The 14855-nt window shown below is 36.9% G+C and overlaps 1 protein-coding gene and 1 long non-coding RNA gene across 3 annotated transcripts; both read right to left on the bottom strand.

Annotated features, from left to right (window-relative positions):
• Window positions 1-86: 86 nt before the first annotated feature.
• On the bottom strand, window positions 87-13625 carry LOC147507119 (uncharacterized). Of its 2 annotated transcripts, XR_015216144.1 has the most exons (5): window positions 13575-13625; window positions 11211-11306; window positions 7226-7285; window positions 7031-7102; window positions 87-564 (listed from the first exon to the last, which is right to left on the bottom strand). It is a non-coding gene; the product is annotated as an uncharacterized LOC147507119 (long non-coding RNA). The 2 variants fall into 2 exon arrangements; XR_015216143.1 differs by lacking the exons at window positions 11211-11306; window positions 13575-13625 and adding an exon at window positions 8075-8386.
• LOC147507120 (uncharacterized) lies at window positions 2861-3919 on the bottom strand. Its single transcript, XM_086599525.1, has one exon. It carries the CDS (start codon window positions 3917-3919, stop codon window positions 2861-2863), a length of 1059 nt encoding a protein of 352 aa, XP_086455651.1.
• Window positions 13626-14855: the final 1230 nt, after the last annotated feature.

The raw sequence follows: 14855 nt of genomic DNA, 5'->3' as shown, positions 1-14855 counted from the left end.
ATCATAATCAATATCAAGGCCAAAAACCAAACACAATAGTGAGACAATTTTATTGATTGATAAAGCTCTGTCAAAGAAATCCATGATCAACAAATTCTGAAAATCCAATAATACATCAAAGACAATTAAAACACTGAACATTGAACTAAAAATATAAATGTCATAGAAAATTTAGCATCTAAGAGGCCGAAACGATGCCGACGCTAACTAAGTTTGACATTACAACTTAAGGAAAACAAACTCTTCAATGAAAATTTCGACATAACCTCCTTTGTATATTCAATATTAAATAAAAAAAAACCTGTCATGTCTAAAAATCATTAAACCTGTCATATTACCAAAAGAACCAAAATAACAACATCCCAAAGGTTCTAAACTACTATACATATAACAAGTTGCACAGTTATTGAGTTTACAAACTGATCAACTCAACTCAAAAGACACATAAAGGGGGGCTAGCAAAAGTCCAAACAACTATAATATAAAATGAAGTAGTTGAAGTGACAAAATCCATCTGCAGCAACCATCAAAAAATGTCCTCCTGTACATTACTTGTGGAAGAACCTGCATAAATCAAAACAACAAAATTAAGCATGATAACGACAGTAGATATTCATTTATGAGAAATATATAAAATCTTGATGAAGTGAATTTGCAAACAATATAAATAGAAATAAAGGTAGAAAGATGAATACTACATACCGAGATAAAAACAAGAAAATAACATTTCAACTATAAGATTTTCTTAGAACATCAAATGGTTGAAGGCATTTGCAACAAACGATTCTCCTCTTGCAATCGGCCTCTAAGACCAACACATTTTCCAATCTTTTGAAGTCTTTCCAAAGAGAACATAGGGCAAAATGCCAGATCACACAACTTTCTTGTGCGAGACAAAGCAACAAAAGTCAAACCGAGGCTTTCCCTTTCACCAATATCTACCACAGCCCGATCAAGAGTTAGGCCTTGACTCTTGTGAATTGTTATCGCCCAACATAGTACTAGGGGAACCTGAATGCGCTGGCATGAAGTATTGCCTGACTTCCAATTTGATGTCTGTGGAGTAATAGGTATTGTATTAGAATCTGGACGGAACCTAGCACCACGATAGTGGTCGAAGTCAACCATAACAGCAAGAGGTATATCTTCTGGTGATTTGCAGCCATTTCCATAAACAATATCTACAACAGTGCCCATTGCACCATTAACCAGTCCATTTGTGGTGGCAATGTTTGAACGAAGCATAACACGTGCACCAAGTGATAAACACAGAACTTTCTCCAAGCCTTTTGCATCATCCGACGGGCCTTGGTAGCGGTCTCACAATTATTTAGTGATACAATTCGAGCAACTGGTTTACCAAGCTCAATAAGTCGGGTGAGATTATAATCATGTGCAGGCTGTTTGGTAGGAAAAAGACGCAAAGCATCTTTGAAGGTGTTAACCTCATCCATATTGAGTGAGGAAATATCCCGAGTTAGAAATAATTGCCAATCACTTACGGTTGAAGTTCCATTACTTAGTCTGAATAGTGTTTCTCGAAATGATGCTTGGTCATCCCCTGCTTGTCGAAATATATGTGATAACCGAACACATTTATCGAAACTAGAATACACAATTCCACCATGTTGTTTTTGAATAGACCCACCTTGGACATATAATGCACTGTCACATACAGGAGGTAATTGACGCATATCACCAACGAGGATAATAGATACATCACCAAATGGATCGTTCTTTGCGAAAATATCTCGGCAACGCCGGTCAATATTTGCAAGCATACTTCTTCCAACCATGCTGTACTCATCGATAATGATAAGTTTGGTGTCTTTAAAGTCTTCTTGCATACGTCGACATTGATCACCTTCAATATTTTTGGAAGTTTGTTTCACACCTTTTTGTTCCACAGTGAAAGATAGCTCATGATGGATGGTTGCACCTCCAATATTAAAAGCGGCAACTCGGTAGGAGCCATGACACGACCGCTTTGTTTGTTTTGAAAATTGTTGAATCTGAATACACAATTGCATTTATGAGTGTGGACTTGCCTCGTACCTGCTCCCCACAAACAATTAACCAATACATGCTCCAAATTTTGTAGGGCTCTAACTACCATATCATGAGCCAGTCTTTGTTCATTAGATAAATCATGATCTGGTACAACTGTTTGAGGTTCATGATTTAGTTCATTGCCACCACGAAGAGCATGGACAAATTTTCTATCAATTTCTATATTTGGATATCGATGTAAACCTTCAGCCCAATTGTGTGAAATGTCGAAGTCTCTTCTTCCTAATTCCACAGTTTCCCCAGGGACAAACATGGGCCCCATTGCTGCTGCCATCATCCACTCATCCCGAAGTAAGTCTTCAGTACCAAGCTCTACCTCAATACCATCTTCAAGCTCTTCATCTATCGGTTCTGGAAGAATAATCCCATGAGTGATTTCGAAACCCAAGTCATAGTATCTTTCAGACCACAAGGGAAATTCTCCCCGAGCTTCTTCGAGAGTTCGATAATGATGATGAATTAAGACTTGTTGACGACAAAATGATTCCCATTTTTCAGTGTTTGGTAGGATTTCACCGTCTAGCTCTGGAACCAAACGCACAACTGCGTCAACTCGAGAAGTGTGCCAAACATGCTTTGCTTGAAATAATGTCTTTTGCCATATTCAAGTGGGGAAATATTTTCATAACAAAAGGTCGCTGCAGATATCTTCCTACAAAGGTTGGATCTGTTCCAACAATTTCATCCTCGCCGCCATTGCTCGACGGGCGCATAATTGATGCTAGCATGCTCTTTTTCGCTAACATTTAAGAGTACAAACTTTCCGATGATCGGGTCAATGGGTACCCCATTAGCAAGTGACATACTTCACGGCGGCAGAAATATCTCTTCCAGAGACACTTTTCATAAGTAGGCGCTTGAAAGCAGATCTTGCATTTTGACAGGGCCGATGAAAATCTTCAACAATATCTTGAAGAGTATCTCTGAAACTTTTAGAAGCTGGTTCAGATTTAGCGGCGTATTTAGCAATGTAATTGACAACAGATTGCACTGAAAGGACTGGCGACCAATCAATGTTTGCACGCCAGGTCTGCAAAATCTTACGATTGTGGGAACAGACTAGTTCATCATTTCGGCGGCCGAGGAAACGATACATGTTACTGTTGGGAGGCTCTTCTACAATCTTCGACTGACCAATTACATCAAATGGGTATCTAAAGCGACATACCATTTGTTTGGTTGCTTTGTGTAAGCGCAAACAATGACTCCCACATATAGAGTGTCGCATGACCCAATTGACCAACGAAACATAGTCATCTTCGTTTGTATCAAGTTGTAAATCGAGTGGCAAAATGCGTGCACAAGGATGTTCTTGGAGATTTCTAGACATGCTTGGGTCTGGGTTAACAGTGCAAACAAGTCTATCAAAATAATCAATAACATTAGATCTATCGATAGCACTTGTAGCAATCTTAGTAACATCTGGAGCATCTGCTAGCCAAAGAAATCCATGAACATGACCACTACCACGATTTTGCCACTCAAACCGGTACCAATGATCAACCACAGAGAACTCATATCGTAAGTAATCCCGAAAGAAGAATTCCACTCTTGTTTGAAAGAACCAAGCAACAACATTTGGGTTATCATTAATTAACTTTGCGCGTCTCCTTCTTTTATCTAAAAGAGACATTTTTTCAAGATCATTAGAAGGATCTAAAATACGAAAAAGTTCTGGCCATTGCATGTCAGCAGCGCTGAGTGTGAAGAAGATGGTTGGTGCACCTAACTGTTTAACCATGGCAGTCAGCTCTTTCAATCTTGTATACCAATAACAGCGGGTACCACGAATGTTGTTAGCAAAGTAAGAGACACGATTAGCTAATTGCTTATCACCGGACAAAATCATATTTCGATTTCCTCAATTGACAACTCAAAGATCCCCGGATTCTTCCTCACAAAAACATCACCTAAAGAAAGTGCTTGCCACCTTGAAAGAGAGTTCCAAACAAAGTAGCGGAATCTCGTATCTCTAGCAAATCTTCATCATGATATTTCATCAAAACCGGAAGTATGGCAATGGATTGACTTTCATTTGGCGAGCTTGTCGTGAGATCGACCTCACCGTAAGGAAACAAAGTTGGAAATGCCATAACAATATATCCGGGGTTGAAAACTCATCAATGATGTGAGTTGTTAAAGGCATATGGACATTAGTTTGATCTACATTTGGTACCATAAATGCCCTCGAGACGCATGCTTGTTGATTGGGTTGTGCCGCAATAGAAATAGTTCCAACAAAGATGAAACTCATCAATGTGCAAGTCCCGGTTATACAAGTCGGTGGCCGTCATCGTCATCGGCTTCCCTAGGTATGGCGAAAACTTCGTTGTCGATATCTTCCACAGTCGGGACATATGTGGTAGGTCATCGGGTTGTCCATCTAGAGGTAGTCCTTCGATAGTTCCATCATCAATAATTATATCATTATAGTACCGATTATAAGTTTTCAACCAAACCAAGGTCGTATATTACAAATTCTCGCCCGAACACGGAATTCCTTGCTTGCATGTGGCCCCCTCTATTAACGATAAGAATTGCGGATAAATCAGGCGGGCTTGAATGGAAGAACGATGGGCAATCGATTGACATCTTGGGAGAAATTTATCACATTACCACCGTACTTGTATTGTTGACCCCTAACACGATATACCACGGACATCATGGGATGCACCCTGGCAATGAGAATTATTTCTAGATTGGACAAACGAGACAGTTCTAGAGGTACAATGCCCGGATCCATTGAATTGTTAACACTGAACATGCCAGCGTTAGTGTTGTCCCGTTTTTCCAACTTGCAAGAGGTACAAATACCTGCATCAATTCTTGTTATAAGCGAGGTTCTCACTTAGTACAAACATATTCCAAGAAAATATACAAAGAAGATCAATTACCTGCTGAAATCTTTAGATCGGGAAATTTTCTTTTGCATAGAGGACAACTGACCCATGAAATATCATTGCAGGATTTTCTAAATACTTGTGCGTTGGAGAGTGGTATGTAGTCGTCTGTAGTAGGTGGGAGATAAGTGTTTTCACGGATATTGTCTTCACACACCATAAGTTGAACACCAGGAAGCCTTTGATGAAGAACGTTCTGTGAAATAACTATTTGACGAGCAATAACAACTCTTTGACGGGCAATTGTTTGACGTGCTAGTCTTTGCCCAACAACTCTGCTACGAAACGCATTAAAGGAGTTTTGAACAACCCTTTCAACAGGGTTTTGCCTTTACAAATGCTAATCTTCTACTTCTAGATTGTCCGGAATTTTGTACTCCATCCATGTGCAATCCACGAGCCAAACCTTTACGAAGCGGTGTCTAGGCGACGATTAGCATCTCGGTGCTTGGAGGTTTTAAAGAATGCGTGCATATTTTCTTATGGCGATATTAATTGACTGTGTTGATGCATGTTGTGAACTTGTCCGTTTTGCACGAAGTTCTCTTCTTTTTGCAGTATTTGTAGACCTACCATGCTCTACACTTTCCCTTATGAGGGAATGTCGTCTTCGCATCCATTTGCAATCCACGAGCCAAACCTCTACGAAAGCAAAGGTCTCAGGCGAATGATGAGCTTCTCTTTGCTTTCTCGAGGTTTGGCAATTGGTCGCGACTTTTCTTCTAGCACTATTAATTGACTGCGTCGATGCATCTTTGCTTCACTTGTCCGCTTTTGCACGGGCTATCTTCTTTTTGTAGTATTTTTGTCCTTTTCTGCTCCACCCGTTGCATTTTGTGGGAAATGCTGTTATTATCAACTGGGCATGCAACCTTTAGATTACGTAGCCACTGAATGAGCGGGCAATTGTCTGCTAAATCAAAATCAGATACACTATCTAGTTGCAAACATTTATCTACTTGACTTCCAACCCTGTCACAACCTCTTGAAGTCTCTGTTGGATATGGTAGATTGACAACCTTTTGAATACGGGGTACATTTTCTGGTAAATCAGATATAGTCTCCCTTACCAAAGAATTTGGTGCAGGAATTCCATCCGTACGAACCCAATCAATGAGCGGGCAATTTTCATCTAGATCATTGAACCTCTCCCTTGCTAAAGATATTTCTGCATAATTTCTAACCATGTGATTACTAATAGAGGATTTTGCGTGATCAGGTCTCCTATGAATATGCATTGAACTCTCGGGGTTGAGATACCACCTTCGTCATAATCCGAGAAGAAGTACGTCTGGAAATAATTGTACGTCTTCGAGTAGTTGGATATGCAATTTCTGGTAGGTAATCTAATCTCCTGATGTATGCTGAAATTTGGGCGAAAGAGTTACGGTGCCGACGATTATGAAGACGCGGCCGAGTAGTAGTTGGTAGGGTAGTATGTCGATTCCGACGACTATAAAATTTACCAAAGAACCTATCAATTTGGTGTAGTGCTACTGGTAAACCTTCCATAGCTGCATCCATTGTGCAATAAAACACTGAGAGTGGAAAATTACGGAGGAGATGGAAGTCTTCTTATGTCGTGTCAATTGAAATTCCTACATGGTGGGCAAACTGGAGCATTAAATAGTTGAAAGTTTTGCTTAGGAAAGTTGTTTCTTTTCTCTAACGGAAAGTTAAGCCAAGAAAAGTTTAATAAACGGATAAAAACTATAAAGTCCAACTACTTCAAACTTATTATTTCAACCGTGGTTGTCATAAATGTGAAAAACATGCAATATATATGAAACATAAATATGACCACTTACTTTGTTATATATAAATGAATTAATGAAATTTTGGCCATTATTACTCAATACTCACTTATTAAATGCACCCAAAGTAACTAATGTATTAGGAGATATTAATAATATTAAGCGCTAGAGAAATGCATGAATATTAACAAGGATTGCACGACTTATATGAGACCGTCTCCACCAATTGCATTACCATGTAAATCGTAGTTTCAAGGTGAAAACAATTTAAAACAAGGAGTAAAGCAAATGCGAATGAATACATACCAATTTGATTGACAAAAATATCTCCAAGAAACATAAATACTCGGAACGAAAACAAAACCAAAAGAACTGGACCTGCAAGGACAAAACAAATAGTAGTTAGCTTTGGAAATATATTGTAATGACAACGGGTAGTTAGAGGCCAAGAAAATATTAGTTGTAGGAATCGAAATAACACAAATCTGAATGAAAACATACCGCTTCCTTTTTTCAATATTTTCCACAATAACAGAAATACCTAGAACCAAAAATGTGTAGCTGTAAAAACATAAGAAAATGGTTAGCTACATGGGAATATAGATATTCAATAAAGTAAATCTACATAACGATTTTGTTGCTTTTATATGTTGAATTGTTTGAAAATGCTAATGTAAAGTTGTATCTTATTTCTTGTTATTCCTTTTGGATAATATTTATAACAAAATTAAAGCATAAATACACTTTCAAATTTAAAATTGAACTTACATGTAGTTGACATAAACAAACAAAATTCTCAATCATGATTTAAACATATAGATAATTGGTTTATTCATCTAATAAGGCTTGGTTCCACATCTTCAAACCTCCCCAAAAGTGTAAACGCTAATGGATCTTAAGTTGGTGATGTGGTTGGGGCTTTTGACACCGACACCAGTGGTGTAACCCACTAGCCGTAAGCCTACTTGCATCCCTTCTATTGGGTTATTGGGACATGACATGGTAGAATATGCATGAATGATATATATAAATAAATACACATGGAAAATAGCGCAAAAGAAGTACAATTAATAAATGTGTTGTTCTAGGACAGAAGCATACAACTAATCATATTTGGCAAGAGTAAAGGGTAACACCGAATACGTCAAATATTGCACAGTGAGTTAAGGGTAATAAATCTTGTTATTTTTCTTGGAATTGTTTGAAAATAATAGAGTAAAGTTGTATCTAATTTATTGTTATTCGTTTTGGATAAATTTGTTCATTAATTTAAAGTTAAAATACATTGCCAAATAAATAAAATACATTGCCAAATAAATAAAACAATATAATTTAAAATATTGGACTTACATGCATTGGTGGAGGTTGATGTATATTGCGATCATGACAGAGATTAAATCCCCTCTCTTCTTGCATTATTACAAGTGGACATCTTGTTATTTGGGTTTTCTTGATCTCCATCAAATTCTCTGCTACGCTTTGGAGCAAGGTGATTTACTTCACTTATGGTAGAGGTATTGTTTTGAAGAAACGAAAAAACAGATTGACGACTCTGGTCCCATGTCTTGACATATATAATTTATTTTTTCATGGAGTAAGAAGTAAAATCAACACGGTCATTTTCAAGATCAGGGGTGGTAGGATTGAATGTAACACAACCAAACCGGCATAGTACTTTCGAAGTGGCACATAACAGTGGAACCATGAAGGCCAACAAGTACAATACTTTGTCGACCTGGAATATGTAGATAAATATCTCTATGACACAAGAGCCAATCACATTTCCACTTGATGTCATCCTTCTTCAAAGAATTTAAGCTGGTGTACCATGCTTTAGCATCCTTAGGAATTGTACAAGGACGCTTTGCTAATGCTTGTTTTGACAAGATTATATCTGCTATCTCCAACACTTTTCATTTTCACCAAGGAATTTGATAAGTGCTCATATGCCCAAACTTGAAGAAGTGGAATGCATCCTAAAAGCTTGGTATGTCTATTTATGACACAATTGGTCAAACCTATAAGAAGTTCTGCTAATATCATTGGTACGATAGTAACGCTCCTAGCTCTAACTTCTTGAATAATTTTGCATAAAGAGGCATCAATTTTGTTTGTGTTATTCGGAAGAAGAACATGTCCCACAATTGCTAAGTCTATTGAATTTGCACGCCCTAATGAATTTTTTTTATCGTTTGGATCACCAACATTCAAGTGTCTAGCGATAAGAAAATCAAAGAGTGCAAGTTTTCACTTGACCATTTTTGTCTTTTTCAAGTATTTTTTTTGAGATAAGCAGGAAATCGACAAGTTCCTTTATATAGCTATCTTTTAGGTGGGGATAAGCAGGGCTTCCTTCAAGAGACATGCCAAGAAGATGAGAGCATTCTTCTAGTGTAGGACAAAGTTGATGAGGGCCAAATTTGAAAACCATGTCATTTGGGTCCCAACATCTAACAAGTGCTTCTATGAAAGCCCAATTGATTTCGAGTTTAGCTAAAGTTAGTGTGTTTCCCATACCACTATTTTGCCTCCAATTGATCCAATCACCACTATTCCAATCATTGTTAATGATTTCCAATAGGCTTTTATTAGGCACTTTGGTATTCATTATCCAGTTCTCCACTCCCTCCTATAGAAATAAAATAGTTCAATTAGAATACGAGAAAAAATTATTTGTCTATGTAGATTATCTTGAATGCATCTAATAAGGCTTGGTTCCACATCTTCAAACCTCCCCGTAAAGTGTAAACGCTAATGGATCTCTATTTGGTGATGTGGTTCGGGCTTCGACACCGGCGACAGTAGTGGTGTAACCCACTAGCCGTAAGTCTACTTACATCCCTTCTATTGGGTTATTGGGACATGACATGGTAGAACATGCATGAATGATATATATAAATAAATACACTTGAAAAATAGGCAGAGGAAGTACTGATCAAGTAAATTTGATTGAGAAGCTAATTAGCAACAACATTCATCAATAACCCAAAGAAGAAGCTAATAGAACATATATATCTAGAACTGTGCTTTGCATAACTATCATGTTTCTTGGTAGCTTGTGCATGAATGCACTTTGAGGAAATAAAAAATCGTTACGTTACGTTTAATTTGTTTTTGTGACTTCTTTCGATATATTTATTTTAGTGCGGTATTGGACATTATACATATAGATGCTGGATGTCATTGTCATTGAGGATGATGGTTCATCTAAAATTGAGCTACTTGAGGGATCTATGTACCACAATAATTAGAGCTTGGGGGTGATGTCACATCTTTGTATCAGTGCTTTAAGACTTGCTCAAACTTGAAAGGAATTTGTCAATTTTAAATGGCTATGTTTTATTTTATTTATTCGCTTCGATTTGTTTTCATGCTCATCATACAAATATGATTATGTTGTTATATCATATTATCATTACTGAGCTTGTGGGATTTCTTACAACTAGCGGCTTGACAGATCATATTGTGCTTGATCACATGTTAAAATGAATAAGATTTCTTTATGTTTGTAACTGAGTTTTTATATGTGATTGACTTAGGGATCGTGTTTTCAACTATGAGTGGTGCTGCCTGAGGGGTCATCTCACATTTCAGTTTCTTGTGTTTGAGGTATCCTATCACATAAATACTGATCTTAAATATAGTCGTGACTGGGAGTACCAGAGGCTAGATAAAGTTATGTGCACAGATTTACCATTGAATTGAAAAATTATGCACCTGCCAAAAAAAGAATCTGCTCATGTCTTATATTATTGTTTAAATTGTCACTTTTGTATGTTTAATCTAGCATAGCGTATGTATATGCAACTTGTGTTTTTTTAGGGATCAGACCAGAATATGAAAATTCAATTATTAAATAATTAGCTTCCCGTTATAAAACTCAATTTTACCTTTAACGGAACTAAGCAGAGATGAGATAAGCAGAAAATCCCAAAAAAAAACAATATTGATCAAGCAAAAGATGTTTCTTTGAACTAATCAGCTACTTTAAGTAAAAAACAAAGCATATGATTAAAAAAGGTGGAAAAGAGTTATATTAGCCTCAGCTCCCAGTCTTAAAAGAAGTGCAATAACCAACAATTATGAGGGTCGATGTCTTATAAGATTATGAATGTCATTACTGTAATTCTGTTTGTGTCAAGCTACCATAATCAAATACAGAATTCCACTCAACCAGGAGTATGTGTGCTGGTTAAGATTATTTTTTTATTGGCAAAGCGGAATTGTATTTTTATAAAAAACCAGAGATTGTAGGATGAGATATCCTAGCTTGGTATGCTGTACTTGGTACTTGGGTCGAAGTGTTAATGTTACAAGTACATGCTACTTGGGTCGAAAATTAGATGGGCATAAATCATAGATGAACTTCAACAGATTTTCACAAAATAAAGTACAGAAATAACTTTAACCTTAAAAATGAAAACAAAGAACGAAAGAAAAATAAACCGAAAGTAAAGCTCCTGGATATGTCAAAACAAAGACTTACCTTTGTAGAAAGTTGTTAAAAGTTCAAAGATTCCAAAACGAGCTCCGACACCAGAAATCCTTCCAAATGTTGAAGACATAAAACCACTATATAATCCTACAAAAATAATAATGAGTGAAAATTTTAGAACACATAATCACTAAACTATCCAACGGTTTATACTTAGGATGTTGTTGCAGTTAAAATCCAATAAATTGTTTTCCTAAGACCCTTGTCTTAACACAAATGACAACACCACCAAAGAACAAAATTTAAAGGGCATGGCTACCTAAGCTTTTTTCCCAATTTTGCAGAATCATACCAACCTTTTCCAAATTCCAATTCTTTAAATTTATTTCACAATCTAATTTCCTAGCCACCACGTCAACAGCGACTATGTTTTCTATGTTCAAATGAATTTCTATAGTGCCAGAGTACCACTGGTCCGTTCTAAAAGCTGATTTTAGTCAAACCAACCCACAGGGAACTCATTCACCCTTAACCAAAAACGAAGTTGAGGAACCACGCTTACAAATGCAAGCCCTGCACACCTTTCCAAACTGAATACGACTCGACCTGCAGTCAAAGAATGACCAACTAACATGGTCATAAGTTTTAAGGTTTTCCACATTGCCCGTAGCACACCGGCTCATTGGATCTAACCCTATCATCAACAGTCACACAAGCAATGAGCAACCTTTTGAGAATCTAACTCTTGACACATCTTATGAGTACTACTTCTTTATATCATTCTTAAGAGCCTTCTGAACATCTTTTGTCACATTGAATTCAGCATCAATGTGAAGGCGTTAGACGTTCTTCGAAAGGAAGCCACCTTCAGACCATCTACAAATAACAAAGAACTTCACCAGCTTATACTCACTTCTTTGAGGGGGATTTAAACATTAAAATCATATCCAACTTTCTGACAATCAACATAAATAATTTTCCTGTAGCCAACATGATGAGCTTCCTTAAGACTTATAAATTTATTGCTATTAGTATTCGTAGAAGTTAGTATATATGTACCAAAATAAAATATAGTGATTTAACTAGCCCTAGACCAAAAGTTTGGTTTATATCAACAGTGAACAAACAAACTAGTCCTAAAATTACTGTGTATAACTTATGAGGAACTAATATGTAATTTACTTATATAATGGGACATATCTTTAATATACTAAAATTTAAAAAATAGCTCCCAATTTAGGATTATAGACCAAAGAAACAATTAAGGCCCAAATCTCCAGCCTCCACACAATGCTGTGGTACAAGTACAGCATACCAAGCTAGGATATCTCATCCTACAATCTCTGGTTTTTTATAAAAATACAATTCCGCTTTGCCAATAAAAAAATAATCTTAGCCAGCACACATACTCCTGGTTGAGTGGAATTTGAACATTCAAAAAATATGCAACTTTCTGAACATGTTACAGAAGAATCTTATTTATTTTTCTATGTCCACTTTGTATAATAAGCCCCTTACAACTTACAAGATTTGTTACTATAAGTTGGAGCTTGGTTTGTGTCCATAATCAACAAAAGAGTTAGTCCTAAAATTACTGTATATAACGGCTGCTGGACTCAAATAAAGTTACTATTATGTAGTCGACTTAAATATTCTGATATAGCTACAACCCACTCGAGTCTCAAAACAACTACAAACTGAGACTCAAAGACTGAAGAAACAAATTAAGGCCCATGGCTCCAGCCTCCAGGCAACGTAGTGCAAGCACAAACAAATGCTATTAAAAATAAATCAGAAAGTTCTTCCACAAAGAATTAACAAGTGCACTTCTTCCGCTATGCCCAATCGGACAAGCGGTTACAACCCCACCAAAAGTGGATCAAAATTTGTGCCACCAAAGTCATCTCAAGAGCTTAACCAACAACATGCTTTTACGGGGACCCGAGATGCATATATCTGCCAATTAACTATTTTCAGAAACATGATCAACACATCTGAGGAACACGGATTTATGTCGACAAACAAAGTCTACTCCTAGAAGCCAATAATATGACTCTTTGGTCTGTCAGTATTGAGCTTGTCATGCTAAAACAGACTACAACAATAGTGAACGAACAAGGGTGATGATTGCATGCATGTCCATCAAACACGGTTAATTTCTATTTCTTAAATTTATGTATTGAAGATGGGCATCCAAGGTGATAATGTGGAGAAGCCCCAGGATTGAAATATTTGATTGTGAGGCTTTAGACACCCGATATGGGATGACAATCTCAACATTACGAAAATCACAAATTTTAATTTAATTTTATAATCACCCATGATGATGAATGAATACATAAAAAGAAATTACACAATAGTTAAAGTTGTACCATTGCATTTCAACTTAGGAAAATAAGAGGAAGAAATGCATACCTATGGATCCAAAATCTCAGAAACGATGTAAATTGTCGGTGAATGTCTGGTACGTCTTCTCTGTGACTGAAATAATTTTTCGAGTGTTACAATCCACTCCACAAGCTGATTTTAGTGAAATTAGGGTTCCTAATTTTCCGAGAGTCACATTTGGGTTCGCGAACTATGTTAAAATCAAGATGATACTTTTTGTAGGTTTGTCTTTCTGAAATTTACGCCTCTCACTTTCACTGGTTGGTTGGTTAAAAAAGTGTTATTTGAGGAAGATAGAGGAGAGATTGATGGAGGAGAGATTGGAGGCGAAGATAGAGGAAGATGAGAAAAGAGAGGGGGGGTGTTATTTGGGGAAGATAGAGGAGAGATTGATGGAGGAGAGATTGGAGGCGAAGATAGAGGAAGATGAGAAAATAGGGGGGGGGGGGTACGGTCAGACAAAAAAGAAGTGTTATTTGGGGGTACGGTCAGACACAGGAGAGGATGACACGAAGCAAGTTGTTTTTTGGGTGATTTTAAAAAACCGACCTCAAGAATTCGCTACGCTCACGGATTAAAAAAGGTACGGGCCTCCAGCCCAGTCCATAACTCTAAGAGTATAGGTTCTCCCCCAAGCCCAATTAAAGCCCAATTTAAAAGGCGCAAAACTGGAGGGAAAAATTAAGACCATACGAAATTGAAGAATGAGGAAGGGTTTCCACCCTACCATGTACTAGGCTGGAAGGCCTACATAGAAGTTTATTTCTGTAGCTGTGTGTTGTAGTACGTAATTTTAACGGATGATATGATGCTTTCAGCCTTTAACATCGTATCTAATTCATGTTGCCTCCAAGAGTTCCAAGCAAGTGAAGTAAATTTATTTCAAAAATAAAAGGAGAGTTACAAATTCCCCAATACGCACTAAAGTATAATCCAAACTCTTACACCAATACAAAAATACTAGTTAATATTACAATGGCTGGACTACATTACCCAACTACTATTTTTTCATATTATGTATTCTCCATCAACAATGCCGCATTAGCAAACCGGCGGAGTAATAATATAATATTGCAGGAGGTTTTTTTTTGGATGAGCAAGCGAGGTTTTTAAGAGGTCCATACTGTTTTTTAATTCAAATAATTGACTAGGACACGTTACAATATATGATATAATATCATGCATTTTTAATGTCCGATTCTCGAACTCAATTATTTATTGTCTATGTGTAGATTATATAACAGACATCGATAGAAATTTCGATGGAGTAATTGAATTGTGATGAGAAACCTTTAGGTTTAGGTTTAC

This window comes from Coptis chinensis, chromosome 3, assembly GCF_015680905.1.
Source record: "Coptis chinensis isolate HL-2020 chromosome 3, ASM1568090v1, whole genome shotgun sequence".
NCBI classification, from domain to species: domain Eukaryota; kingdom Viridiplantae; phylum Streptophyta; class Magnoliopsida; order Ranunculales; family Ranunculaceae; genus Coptis; species Coptis chinensis.
Note: the sequence above shows the minus strand (reverse complement) of the source record. Positions and strands in the feature narration are given on the sequence as shown.